The 14,735-nt window shown below is 33.4% G+C and overlaps 1 protein-coding gene across 3 annotated transcripts in view; it reads left to right on the top strand.

The window, feature by feature from the left end:
- TBC1D19 (TBC1 domain family member 19) overlaps positions 1-14,735 on the top strand; it is a 53,319-nt gene that overhangs the window by 17,731 nt on the left and 20,853 nt on the right. For 2 of the 3 annotated variants that reach the window (XM_067298156.1, XM_067298155.1), the window contains exons 5-11: positions 2,897-2,971; positions 3,954-4,017; positions 4,920-4,966; positions 8,136-8,246; positions 9,224-9,296; positions 10,091-10,129; positions 12,222-12,334. In XM_067298156.1, the coding sequence (XP_067154257.1) occupies positions 2,897-2,971; positions 3,954-4,017; positions 4,920-4,966; positions 8,136-8,246; positions 9,224-9,296; positions 10,091-10,129; positions 12,222-12,334 (522 nt within the window). The remainder of the gene's footprint in view (positions 1-2,896; positions 2,972-3,953; positions 4,018-4,919; positions 4,967-8,135; positions 8,247-9,223; positions 9,297-10,090; positions 10,130-12,221; positions 12,335-14,735) is intronic. The other variant, XM_067298157.1, reaches the window with a different exon arrangement.

Raw genomic sequence — 14,735 nt, 5'->3', positions numbered from 1 at the left:
AAGTAATCCCCAAAAGACAAAAAGCAGCTAAATTACTTATTTTCTTTCTTGAAACAGACTGGTGGACTCTGAGAAAGATTAATATGGCAATACTACATATTAAATTCTAATGTTGTGACTACTGAAGATCTGCTTAAAACATCTTCCTTCAAAAGTTAATTCACCTTTGCTACTTTCTAACTCACTTTGGGAAAATATACTTGAGTTCCTGAATAGTTGATAAAGAAAAATAGTATCCTCTTTAAAAAGTATTACAATCAAAAGAAATTTGACAAAATTTATTTCATTCTTAAAGGAATTTCTTGTTCTAGTTACAGAAGTTGGAATAGGAGTTATTCAGAACTCTTTTATATCATGTATTGTATTGGTTTCTTGCAGCCTAAATTAAGTTATGTCTTTAGTTGTCAGAGAAACTCCAGCAGTGTGCAGTTCTGGTAGCCAAATGAAAAGTTCATGAGCGTCAGGACTTAGAGCAGTGGTAACTTATTTGCTATCTTTTCTATTTGAAATTTGCAGGTTTTGGTTAGAGAAGATGCGCGCAATGAAATCTGTGGCCACACACTTTGAATTCTACCTGCTGAGTAATGTTAGTTCGGTGCACTCCGAAAGAATCACGTTTTTATCCAATCTTTTAAAAGAACGAATTTTAGGATTCATTATTATGAAAGAAACTCTAACCAATCCTAGCTAGTTTATGCAGTTCTGACTTATTTCTCTTTAGTTTATTTGTTGTCCACCCAGTTTTGTTAACTGCAGTGAAAGTTTATAAATGACTGCTACAGAATAAGGTAAATCTAATTTGTAACATAGATGTTTGAAGTTGTTGGCAAATTGTATTACTGCCTTACTCTCCACTATTTTAATGAAGGTTATGACTGTAACCATACAGCAATGTATTTTCTTAGTGTTAAATTGCTTCATAAGTTAATAGAAATCATCTTAAAAAGTTTATTGTTCCCTATCGATGAAATGACTTCCTGAACTGCGCCTGTGGCTTTTACTCCAGTCCAGGATACTGAGTTGTTTCTAATCACTGCGGGTAGCTCCGCTGTCCTCTGGTGCTGCATAGAGGGGGTGCGATCTTGTCTGGGGAGGTGTAACCCCCACTTTTGGGTCTTGGATTGCTTTTATTTGGGCATCTATTACTGGGCAGGCTCTTGAAGGCTGGATTATAGCACAACTTATGGGTGACCAGAAGTTATTTATTACTATTTATTACTAAGTTGTAAGTTATTTATTATATACATGCTACACCCCCAACACCATACCCAGGTTAATCTCTGGTCTGGCAGCTGTCAGTCGCACCAAGTGTCAGCTGCCATCGCTCCATGGCACGAGTCCTCAGTCTTGCTGAGCTGCTGTCTGCCTTCTCTGTGCTTCCTTTGTCCTTTTTCTGTCATGGCATGTCAGTGGTTCTCTTTTTTCTTATTTTTTTAAATTTAATCTTGATGATTCCACTTTTGTGTGCCAACACCTCTGTGTTCTTTCTTTGTTTCACTTTCTTGTGTGGCTTAGTAGCCTTTGTGCTCTTGTACTTCCCATTTCTTCCAGCAACAAAACCACTGTCCTGAACAAGATAGGGTACTGCAAATGCTATAAATGCTTCACTCTCCAAAGAGAATAAGTAGTTTGTGTTGTGTTGTTGTGTAATACAGCATTTGGAAGGCATTTGAATACAATAATACAGTAAAATAAAAATATTATATACAGTATTATAAAAGTTATTTTAATTTGGAAAACATTTCTTACAGTCAATATTGAGTCTGTTTTGTTTATGCAAGAGAAGGTGAAGGGATGACTTGATTGTGAGAGCGAAATTACTGGTAGCAGATAACCTTTTCATTTGATGGAAAAAGTCTTAAGAGGATCTTGTAAATGGAAGCTAAAATGAGGCAATTATAGACAAGATGTAATTTTTTTTTAACAGAACATTTGAACATTTGGCCTTCCCTTCATTTGCTTGCAGTCTCCTTCAGACAGAACTTTAAGCTTTAAGAACATGTGTTTAGACAGTAGCTAACTATTGCAGAATTTGTGGCTAGAGCAAATCACAAGTAATCAATAGAACAGAGCTAAATGAAATTAACTGGAGTCTTTGCATTCATTTGATTGGGGCTTGACTCATCATCCAGAGAAAATTAAATCAAATATAAACCTCATCAGTGTTGCTGTAATCGTAGGAGCAAAATTCTTAGTCAATTGAGTAATACCAGTTTGCGTTAACTTCAGAGGAATTATCTATAGATCAGGCACCGTATGGAATATCTGAAGCCTAATGCAATAGTCTCAAGAATCTAGTTGTTCTTTAAGCCATTCACTTGCTATTGAGGTATTTCCTACTTCTATTTTTCTCTTTGATGAGGGAACTATCTTCTGAATGCTATTTTAGAAGAACTAGTTTTGAACATTATATAATACCAAATTCCTGACTCTCTAAAATTTTGAGAATCAGTACCATCTAGAATATCTTTTGAGCAGAAAGACTTACTTGCATTCTGCTGAGGTTACAAAATGGAGGAGATACTCTCTATACACAGTTCATTGCCTGTCTTGTAATTGTTTGTTACTCCTGAAAAATTTTCTGGATGTTGATATGTAAGGGAGCTTGAGCATTAGACAGTAATTGTGTAAAAGTTGCTTTTTGGAGATCTGGAATGTGAACAACTCATTTTTCTGGTTCTTGACTGTGGTGTGGATAAATATTACATTTTATGATTAAATACATTTAAACAACCATGTAAGCATTTCCTTAATCTTTTTGCTGATGTCAGTCATTGACATTGTTATCCTTTCTTACATATGACTTTAAAAAGCTGCTTATTTTCTAGGACATGGTATATTGGGGGAAAAAGAAATTCTAGGTAATTTTACTTTTTTTTTTTTTAATATATTTCAGGGAAGTTGGGAGAAGCGAATTCTAAAAAGTCTAAATAGCATGTGCACAGAACTCAGTATTCCGTTAGCACAGAAGGTAATGTATTATTAGCTTTCTCTTGCCGAAATGACATTTTTGGAAATTGAGCCTGGTCTTGCACACTTGTAATGTATGTTCATTTTACATGTGGTTATCAAGAGCTGCAAGACTGTTATCCAAATTATTTTAGTACAGAATAATTTTCAGGGATAGTGGCAGTGTATGCATCTGTTGAACTCAGGTGAAGATGAAGTGTGTAGGTTGATCTTCCTCTGCTCTTGCAGTAATTGTCCTCTCTAGGGAGCAGCAGGTTGGAGAGCTACTTGCTATCTTCGTTACTTGCTACGTTCATTGCTTTTACTAGAGCATTTTTTTGTGCAGGTTGAACTATGTAACTTCTAGCTGCATAGCCTGTACATACTATAGATATACTTTGTTTGCTGGAGAAGGCTACAGCTGAACTGGCACTTTAGGAGAGAGAGATATTGGTACATCATTACTGATGTTTTGGCATTCATTCCACATTGTTTTCTTTATTCATTTAGAGAGCGTTTAATTATAAAGATCCCAGAATTGCAGAATAATGTTAGAATATTTTGTTCTTTATCCTTCTGTTGTATGTCTGTGATAGGCAGCGTTATAGGTAGCATGGTTTATTATATGAGATAAAGGATACATTTGTGTTTGCCTTTCATGACTTTGCCACGGAGGTGAATTTGATGACAAAATCCCACAGGTCTAGGGAATGAGCAGTAAAAGCTCAGTAATATGAAACTACCTAGTAAATAGCCTAAAATTTTATTAGTAAACACGTAAAACTATTTAATGGCATGCTTTTATCCTTGAACTATATCTCTTACTTGGACTTTCTGTAGTAGAGAGAATATATCTTCAGGCCAGGTATAATTTGTAAGCAAAATAACTTTGCATTGCTAGTGCAATCTCTTTTAAAAAGGCTTGTATTCATTTACATATTTGAAACAGGCATGTTTTTACTTGTTCAGTTAAAATAGAAGAGTTGCTTTCTTGTGCCTTTCAGAGGCCCATAAGTGAACAGAAAGAACTGCTTAATAAATGGAATGAAATGGGAACTGATGAGCCAGGTAAGGTTAACTAAACTTATGTGCATTATTTTATACACAAAAAACCAACATATACATCTTATGTATCAGTCAAAGATTAACATAATCACTTTAAGAAAAACTGATTTCATTTTTTTTTTTCTGATTTGTAATGCTTCATTGTGCATAAGTAAATATCATTCATTCATTGTTAGTTTTTATTGAAGTTATTGTTCTAACTGATTCTTCACTGGGAGGTTATGGTATGATACTCATCATTCCAGTGCTTCAGTGATTTATACAGCTGGTACGCAGCTCCTATTTTTATGAAATCAGACTAATTGAAAGAAAATGTTCAGAACTACAGATAGTTAAGCTCAGCCATTTTGTTAAAAAAAGTAAAAATAACACACAGAATAATCATATTATCCTTTGAGAGAGCAGACTAACCACAGTTGGTTAATATCCAAGTTCTTCAAGAAAAATGATTTTGCAAAGGTAATAATTTGTATTCCATTCAGTACCACCTAAGAGATAGCAAATACTTTTCATGGATTGTCTATGACTATTCCCCATTTTTATTTGACTGTAGTATGTTTAATTCAACAAACAATATACCCTGTTAAAAAACAGTCTTTTGAATATCATGTCACTCCCATGTCTAAGAACGGTTCAATCTAAAGACTTATGTGGCATAAGTAAAAAGCTTCCTGTGACTACTGTTTGGTTAAATACATATGTTTTAGGAAACTGAGGCACTGACTAACAGTAGCATAGCCCTGGAGAATGTGTGCTGGTTGTATCCATGATATCCGCAATGATGCTATTTTAGTCTTTGCAGTAATATATTATTGAGATTGCTAAATGGTCTCACAGATACAGTAAAATTGCATGTTTTTTCATCTGTTTTAGTTTTAACTTAGCCAGTTGAAATCTTATTTCAGATCTAAGTCTCTTCCGGCCTGTTTATGCACCTAAAGATTTTCTGGAGGTAAGCATTCATGAAACAATGACCCAGCCATTGACTTGATCCATTATAGTCATTTATGTGAAGTGGAAACAGTAATTGCTAAGTCTTAGGCAGATTGGTTAGCAGTACAAATTACTTTTAGTCTAAAAAAGCCAGACTGATATGACAGAGATCCTTGCACATGGAATGATATCATAGAAAGCTGATACAAAGGATTTTCAGTATCTTCGATTTTTCTTTTTTAAGTGATTGTCCATATGCACATTTACACTGTGACAAAGTTGTTAGCACTGCTAGAGCTCTAAAACAACCCGTGAGGCCTACACCTGCAATTCTCTTGCACTTGCTATGTTACAAGTTACAAATAAAGGAAAGTTCCATCCCTCGTTCATGTGGCATCCTCAGCTTAGTCTCGGTCTTTCCTCTTTTTAAGAGCTCCCTGCCTGACTGGACTATTGGTTATGATTGATATCTTTCATGAGAGTGGCTCTAAAGTCAAATGAACAGTTGTTTGGCAACATATTCTGTAGATAGGACTAAAAAAGTGAAAAAAGGCTAAAAATACTTGGCACCTGTATGTATGCCCACTCTGTGAATCTGCTTATGGACAATGCATCTATAAGAATCCTAAAGCAGTTAACCAAATCTAATGATATGCTAAGATGACTTTTTAATTGCATGTGTACTTTACCTTATGTAGAATAAATAAAGACATTCTTATACTTTTTAACTGCTGCAATTCTTTTTGAGCAAAAATAGAAAAACAATGGTAGAAAAATAGCCTCTCAAAAAAAAGACAAGCTATGTTATGTTAGCAGGTTACAGTGCAGTGGAAGTAGATTTGTGGATTGAAACTGTTGGTGATGATGACCCTGCATTCACACTGTAGACATTTAGTGGGTTTTACTTTACATTAGGTCTAGTCTGGTCCCTTGGGCTAGGTACCTGTTAATGATCCAAGTGCATCAAGTGCACTCTGGGGTGCATCTTCCAGTTAGTTCAAGCCAAGAGGAATCTTGTTTGAGACAGCTATGTGCTGTTAACTGAAGCGTGGTAACTGGAAAAGATCCAGAGGTGCTCTTTAAAGGCGCACTCCTATTCTAAGCTAAATTGCCAGTATAGACACATCCATAGCAGGAGGTCATATATTTATTCAATAATGAGATAAATAAGACAATTACAGATGGCCAAATGAAAGGGAATCTGCTGCGTTTTTACTTTTTACCTCAAAATCTATACTGTTGTAACAGATTAATACATGTCTATCATGTGTATGATGGTGTTTTAGGCAGGTTTTTTTGTCTTTTGTAGCAAGTGAAATTTAGCATGGTTCCCCTTATGACCCCCTGTTTTGTTCACAAAACAAAATGCTATTGACTCTTTTTTTCAACTGCAGTTTTAAATTGTACATGTGATAAACTTCTCCTTCTCTAATGAATGTTCAGTTTGGAGCTAACTTTTTTTTACTGAAAGCAATTCTCTAACTTAGTTCATAATTCATTTTAAATTGCAATATATTAAGCTGATAAATTGCAATATGTAAAGCTGATATATTGGTACTCAACAATAGATTTGTTTACAACAGAAATTAGAGATTGTGCTAAATCAAATATGAAACAAGAGTGTGGAATTTGGAGATTTTTGTCTGTGATCAAAACCATTGAAAAATGAAGTTACATGATTACTGAATCTTTAAAGTCAGAAATGACAGTATTACTTGTCATTTTGCATGGTTTAAGCAGAGAATGTCTTAAAATAGAAGTTGCTTTACCAGTTATGCCTAGAATTTGTTGGACAATAAACATTATTGATTACAGTAAATTTAACGATGACACAGGAGGAGGTTTTGGATTAAAATGAAATTGAAAATATAATTAAAAAAAATCAGTATATGTATACCTTGTTAGTTATACAGGAAGCAGATCTGTCTAGAATGTGATGACAGTGTAGAATTATAGAGCTAAGATGGTCTGCTAATCTACAAAATAAAATTTAGAAGTCTAATAGTGAATCATCAATCATAATTAATGTATTTTAGTATTTAGATGTGATCCACTACAAGTTTAATGGAATGTCTTTTGTAGTGGTAGAGGAGATTTACTGTATTTCTGACTTCTCTTAAGGATAAATCATTTCATGGTTATGAATTGTGAATGCATTTCTGAATTCAGCAGTAAACTGTCTATCCATTTAACTACATTTCCAAAGATTTACTCCTGTTTAGTTATAATAATATCTGAAAATTTTAATTTATTCTGTTTTCCATCATTATACTAACAGCCAAGTTGTATATTTAATCTTGTGTCCGTAAACAGATTCATCTTCATTTTAGCCTTATCCAGTGACCCTCAAAGTTGCATTCTTTTTATACTCTTTTATTTTCCAGGGTTCTCAATTTCTTACATTAATCTTTTAATTTACAAGTCTGACAGTGATTTTATATGGTATTAGAATATTTACAAGACTGAGAACTGTAGAGATAGGATGTTGTAAAAGAATCTCATAAGGTCTGGAAACTAATATTAGAAAGAATTCTTGTCAGCTCAACGTTATAATGTCAAAACCTATAGCTGTGGAATAACAGTATGTAAGAGACAGTAAATTCCTTTATATATCTCAGTTATGTATCTTGAAGTTATGGTTCCTTGTCTCTTAAATTTTATTCTTAGTTTTTGGTTTTCAATTTGTTATTGTTTTTTCCTTAAATGAAAGAAGATATTCTGGGGCATTGTTATTTGGTAAGAATTGATTTAATAGCAAATTATGTAGCAGTTTGACTTAATGCTACATAGGCTTGCCAGTGTAAGCACATGGATAAAAATTCTTTTAGGAAAAAAAGTGATGCTGAAGAATATGCTCAAATTTGTAGACATCAGAAATGTACTCTTAGTTTTAGTGAAGACATTTCAGTGTAGGCAGCACTTAATCCCTTATATCAAAAATGATTTATTCTTTTAAATTTCGTAATTTGGGCTTACTTTTCAAAGTAGAATATGTTGGCTTCCTGAAAATCTAGCTCCTTTGCTTTGAAAATGTTGACATAAAATTTGATAATTCGGACCTGTATATGGTGGTTACAGGAAATGGTTTTATGCCTAACACAGAGTTTGCAATACTGATGATGTTAAGAACAGTTCCAAATGTAAATTTCTGAATATGTGCAAAGAATGACAGAGCTACCATTTTTAAGGTACTGATGAATCTTCGAAACCCAAATTATGAAAATGGAGAACAGCCAAGTTTCAGGAATCATCTGGGGCTAATTCAGGTTCCTCTAAAAGTTAAAGATATTCCAGAATTGGTAAGTAATTTTTTCTTACAAGAGTTATCTGTAAGAATTGTTTTGCCTGCCTAATCAATAAGGTACTAAACATAGTAGTTTAGTAGAGAATATTAATATGGAGCTAAGTTTCTCCTTTTAAAAATCAAAATCAATATGAACATATAGTGGGTCAGTAGTTAAAATACAGAGCAAAGAAAAGACTTTTGAAAAGATATTTTTAATGAAAAATAAAATATAAACAGTAAATTATCTGCCAAGAGGTAATATTTTGTTTTATGCCACACAGTTTACTGTCAGTTTGTGCCAAAAATATACTGCTGCACATTTTCTTCACTTATGTTTTTTTTCTGTGAAATAACTGTAAATATGTAATTTTTCTCTGTAAAATACTGATTTCTATATATAATATCTCTTTTTAGTCTTACAGAGCTCTTAGTTTCAGTTATAGCTTGTGTTAATTAATTCTACTGTTTTGTTAATACATTACACAAAATCAATAAGCTGACAATCAGTTAATTTCTTTTTTTTTTTTTCTTCCTTAAAGTCAGTTTAAATCCCTTCATTGTTAGGCTGTAAATGAAAGGAAATGCTTGGATACCAGTATTATCATTGGAGAATAGGAGAGCTATTCTTAAAGTTCCACTGAGAAGGTTCTTGAGGATTTTATGCTAGTAGAACAGCTTGCGTTTGGGTTGGAAAACAGCAGAGAATTAGAGAGCTGTAACCTGGTCTTTCATTTATCAGTTTTTTTCAACCAGGTGTAGCTCGTACTTGACTTGACAATTGAGGCCAATAACTGAAACTAGAATATGGATTGGTGTAAGATTCTTCTTCTCTTTCTAAAAACCTGAGCTCATATTTCCCATATATACAATTAAAATAACTATGTTTGCTTTAAAAAATATTTACATTAACTCTTTCAGAAGAAATCTGTAGTGTTTTAAAGAATTTTTAAAAAATTGTTAATTACTTTTTATGGTTTTGTTTCTTTTCAGAAAGAAGACTTCAGTGAGCTAGGCTTAAATATAGGACAGCTGGGTATTGATGATTCAGCGCAAGTGCCTCCTGGTTAGCTAATGCTGTGCTTCAGTCATTTAAACAGAACACTAATGAGTAGAATACTGTGCATTTATCAAGTAATTTGTGCATTTTTTCCATAACAAACCATAAATACTTGTTCTGTAGTTGCAACTATAGTGATTGTCTTGATAAAATATAGCCAATACTAGCTAATGTTGCAAATGTGAAGGGTTGGATTTGAAGAAGATTAAAAATCATCAAGTTAAGTTGAAAATATGTTTATTTCAGATGTTTATATACTTCAGGATCAAATCTAGAGGACAAAATTGACTGTCTCCACAAATACAGAAAATATCAATAAATGTTAAATCAACAGTGTGATGCCACTGTCACAGATGGGCATATATCCAACAACTTTTTAATTATTATCTTTAAGAAAAGATTACAGAAAATATGCATATGCTAATATTCAGTATCTTATATAATGCATAATTGCTGTTGTCTTTTCTTGTATGCAACCATTATTCTTGTAGAAACAGGTCTTATAGAGTATAAAAATGAATAACGCTATAGTATCACCTGATTCTTTTTTTAATGGAAAGTGACCTGATTTGAAAATCTTGGTTCTTGCAGTATATTGCTACTTTTACACTTGTGTTCTTCAGATGAGAAGAAATTCTTTAGTATTATTTCTTCTTATTTCTTGAAAAAGAACATTGATGTAGGTTAACTTTTAATAACATTAGCAGTAAAAATGGGCTGAGCATTGTGACATGCAGTGAAAATACAAAATATCTCTTTTCTTATTTAATTTTTGCGTTTAATTTCTATTTATTTTCTAGAATTCTTTGAAAATGAGCATGTACGTGTTGGACAAAAAGGTATGGATCTGTTTTCATCTGTAATAAACCGAGAAATTAGGAATACCTTTAGTAATTTTATATCTCAATTAAATATAGCTTTAGTATTTCAATAATTTAGACAGACTAACACAAAGCATAGTGGATAATACCGTTTTAATTTAGACAAAGACAGAAAAGCAAGCATTTGCCATCTACCAGTAGGTACCAGATAAATAGAATCACAGATGATTCACTAAAAACTAAATAGGAAGCATAGACACACAACTTTTTGATGACAACTTAACCTATGCCATTACTGAATTTCATTTTAAAATCAAAAGACTCTGTACTCCCTTCTCTGCACACACAATTCTCATTAGTGTAATGCGTTTTACACCTGTGCATCAGAACAGATTCTTTTTGATGGTTGTGTGCAAGTGCAGAGCTTGATAAATGTTGCAGTAATTAGCCACCATGGAAAATTCACTCTTTTGTCTCTCTATGCAGCCTTTTCTAAACAAATTCCTGTTTTTCCTATAGGTTGAGAAATTATCCGTGAAAGGAAAAAGAAATAATCATTCATTAGCCCAAATTTGCTCCTAGGGGAAACATACAAAGTCTGTTTGAAAGCCATCAATATTTGCTCCTCACTGTCTCTTGTGATTCCTGCTAAACATCATCACCATCAAGAAAGAGCTGAATAGCTTCCCCAAAGTTCTCCATCCCTTTGTGCTGTTGTGCTAACCGGGCAGTGACCTTTCTTTCTTATTTTTGTTTCTGTGGTCCTTCTTCCATCCCTCATCTTCTGTTTCCTGATCCAGGTATGAGGGTACAGTTGATCACATAACATCAATGACAACACTTTTACTAGATTAGAATAGCTAAAGATGCCTGCCTTGTAACTTTATAGATTCAAGTAAGGAATGAAATAATCTGTTTTAAGATATGCACATTATTGAATTCAAGATGAGGCTGTTATAACAGAGAAACCTAAAACTTCCCAGCAATGACCCATCTAGGCAAACCCAGCAACAGTAGAGCATTAGATTTATGTCTGTCTGTCTGAAGGAAAAGCAAAACTTGAGGAAAAAGAAAATCTTTAACCTCCAGAGTATGTACACCAAGAATGGGAAAACATGACAGTATACTCCAAAATGGAAAATTCTTGCCCATGGTGATCAGTGAAGATATTCAGATAGTTAATGTAAAAATGGGAGGGGGGGGCACAAAAATTAAAATAAGTGACGATCTCCTATTTAAAATGACAGACCACTCTGGAAAAAAATATACACATTATATAGGTAGTACCAGTAGAAGCTATGTTCAGGTAGCCATAGTTATAAAACAAAGGAGTGTTTTGTGGCTGTACAGCTGCTTGCTCCACTTGCTGCCCATCTATAAAAGATACATACTAAGTGTTTTTATGATAGAAGGTAGTACAGCCTTGCTTGTTAGCATCAATTGCCTTATTTCCCAGGGAGCTACTTCAAAATTACATTGTGGAAGCCAGACCTTTTTAGATATTTTCCCATTAGCTAATGCTTACAGCAGGGTAAAACAGATTGTTTGCCCTGTTCCTGAACTGTCACCTTACAGGTATATAGGGCTAAACTGCACTCCAAGTATCCATCAAATAGTTAAACTACTAATCTTTCTCTCTTGCTTTCTTGATGCCTGCACGTATATGTTTTATTTGTTAAATAAATGTTTGAATTCTCTCAGTATAACAAACACTGCCTAAAATAAATCTTGCCAAACCATTGTTTGCACATAAAACTGGAATAAATTAATATGGGTTTGGAAAAACAGAATAAAAGGAATGCATCAAATTCCAGTGAAATAAGTTATTTGTTAATAATATGGTCTTTTGTTCCTCTAATATTTTTACACTATTCTAGTAGATAAATATCCATTTGAAATAAATGGAAATGTTGGCTGCAGAACTTTTTTTTCTGGTATAGAACAGAGTAGAGGTACTTTTGGTACAAATTTGGCATAGGCTATGCAGGGTATCTCAATTTTCAGAACTTTTTAAAAAGAATATAAAGTTAAGAATTTAATAACTTGATAATTTGATGACCTTTGGTAATATTAAATGGCATCAGTTCATTACCTGCTTTGTTTCTTACAGTTTTAGCAGAGCAAGACAGTGCTGCGGCTCAACAGTATGTTCGTCAGGGATGTCCGACAGCTCTCAGAGCTGATCTGTGGGCCCTCATTCTGAACATTTCTAATCAGCCAGAGGTAAGGAGCAAGGTGAGATTAAAATATAAAGGCTAAGTGAAAGCACAAAGATACGAACACATGTTTTCTAGTGATCTTTTTCCAAAACAGAAACACTCTACTGAGTTGTCACAGAAACTGATATACATTTTGCAAGAAACACACACACACAAACACACACACACACACAAACACACACACACACACACACACACACACACACACGTAAAAAAAATCTCAATGCTATGCTGAAATCTTTTATGCTCTTCCCTAATTTTTAAACAGATACATGAACAAAGCTACTCACTTGATCTAGTCAACCAACTAGCTCCTGATATTTTCCTTTTTGATGCTGACTTTTTCAGAAGGGGACAAGAGAAAAGGCCCGGAAAGAGGACTGAACCTGTCTTTTCTTTGCTAAGTTTTGTAACAAAACTTGCTATAACTTTCCTGCCTAGTCCAACCTGTCATCATATGCATATACGTATCTTGTAAATTGATTTATATATTAATGTATATACTCTAAAAGCGTGTGATTAAAAAGACATAAATAGGAACTAGTTAGATGTGGAACATTTTCATAGCCCTTTGTACAGCAGCATTTTTTCATAGTATCTTATGTTTTTCTTTAAGTCCTCAATACTGAAATCTTTTGCAGTATGAAAAGACATGCTATAGTCAATATATCTACTCTATTCATACCATAGAAAGTTAAATCCCTATTTGAATCCTTGCAGGATTGTGAATACTTTAATACAAGGCTTTTATTGCAATAAGAAATAACATGCATACATTTGCACATAAATGTGAAAATTTTAGAGTATTTTGTGTCTTTTGAGGATGTGGTCATCTTCTTGTAATACTGAGGCATTTATTGATAACTACATATTACAGCAATAAGTTCTTAGCCTTAAAAAGAAATGTTAATCTTGTCCATTGGCAGTTTACCTAAGGAGCGGTCATGCTAAGAGAAGTCTTTGATAAAGTTGCTTGGTCTGGATTACTTAGCTTATTCCTTCTTGAAGAAACAGAATGGGCTTTTGTTTGTAGTAAATAATAGATTAAATTCCCTGTAGGAGAAGGAGTTGTTGAAATAATAATGAAATGTTATAAATCTTACCTGAGATGCTCAATGCTTGATTTCAATTCTTTTCAGTTATTTTAAATTCTTTTAAATTATTGGTGACAGCGTGAATTTTAGAAGTCTTTCTCTTTATGAGAGCAAGAAGATTAGAGGTGTGGAATTAATTTTGTTGTTTTCACAGCATCTGTTTATGTTTTGTTAAATGCTACATGTCCTAAGAGCATTTTTGTCCTAATGTGGAAAGTGAAAAATCTGAATATAAAGGTCAGGTATTCTGTTTTGATGACTCAAAGTCAAGACAATAATCAGAAAAATTAAAAAAAAAATTCATTTTATATTGATGTAAAGCATGAAGCTCTTATGAAAACAGATTTAGTAAAAACCCAGTTCCTGAAATTCACATGGACAACTTTCAACAGTCACCTTTTCTAAAGAGGAAAGAGATGTTATGTTCATCTGTTAATATATTTGTCAACCATACTGTTACTTCCTTTAAAAGTTAAGTTTAGTTTATGGTTGGTTTTAATGTTTATTTATGGTATGCATTAAGTGTGAAGATTTCAGACATTCTCAAAACGTTAGTCTCTGCTGTGAGGGTAGTGACTTAATTTACTATTAGGTAAGCTAGAGCACAGTACATTAGCTGATCCATCATAACTGCTCATGTATGTATTCTTACTCTATAATAAATGGTAATTCAACTCTAATTTATTGCAAGGATGAATGTGAACATTTATGGCAAATTAGCTAATAGACTCTAGCTAACATCTTATTTTACCTTGTGATAACTTTCTACACACATAGCCAATGATGCTCATAGACTGTAGAGGAAGAAGAAAAATAGACTATATATGTATACAATATTCTCAGATTTAGTACAGTAGTTTTTGGCCATTAGGAGACGCTCAGCAAGGTTTGGAGCCTTGAGATTGAGCTTAGTAGGCTGTACACAAGGAGGTATTTGAAAGACAATATTGTGGTCATAGTAAAAGAACTCTTAAAAAGATGAGAATTAAGTGGCTAGTAAATGGTAAATGATATCCTCAAGGAAAAGTGATAATCAGGATGGATGATACGATGCAGAATTGCAAGTTTGTCACCACCTTGTGATTGTTGCAGTAAAGTGCAACAGAACTGTTCTGCACAAGGTACAGAAAATTGGAAAACAGAAAAAAAACAGACCCCCCCCCAAAAAAACCAGAAATGATCAAGTCTGTGGATAAGATTTATTAAGTTGGAGTTACTCGTCTAAGCTGATGATGTAGGTGCATATGAATTTTTTTCTAGTATGCTAGACTGAAATTTAATATTTTCAAATCTGACAGCTATCTGAACCTT

Source organism: Apteryx mantelli, chromosome 5 (assembly GCF_036417845.1).
Source record: "Apteryx mantelli isolate bAptMan1 chromosome 5, bAptMan1.hap1, whole genome shotgun sequence".
Classification (NCBI taxonomy): domain Eukaryota; kingdom Metazoa; phylum Chordata; class Aves; order Apterygiformes; family Apterygidae; genus Apteryx; species Apteryx mantelli.
The sequence above is the reverse complement of the archived record's forward strand: the minus strand, read 5'-3'. Positions and strand labels throughout refer to the sequence as shown.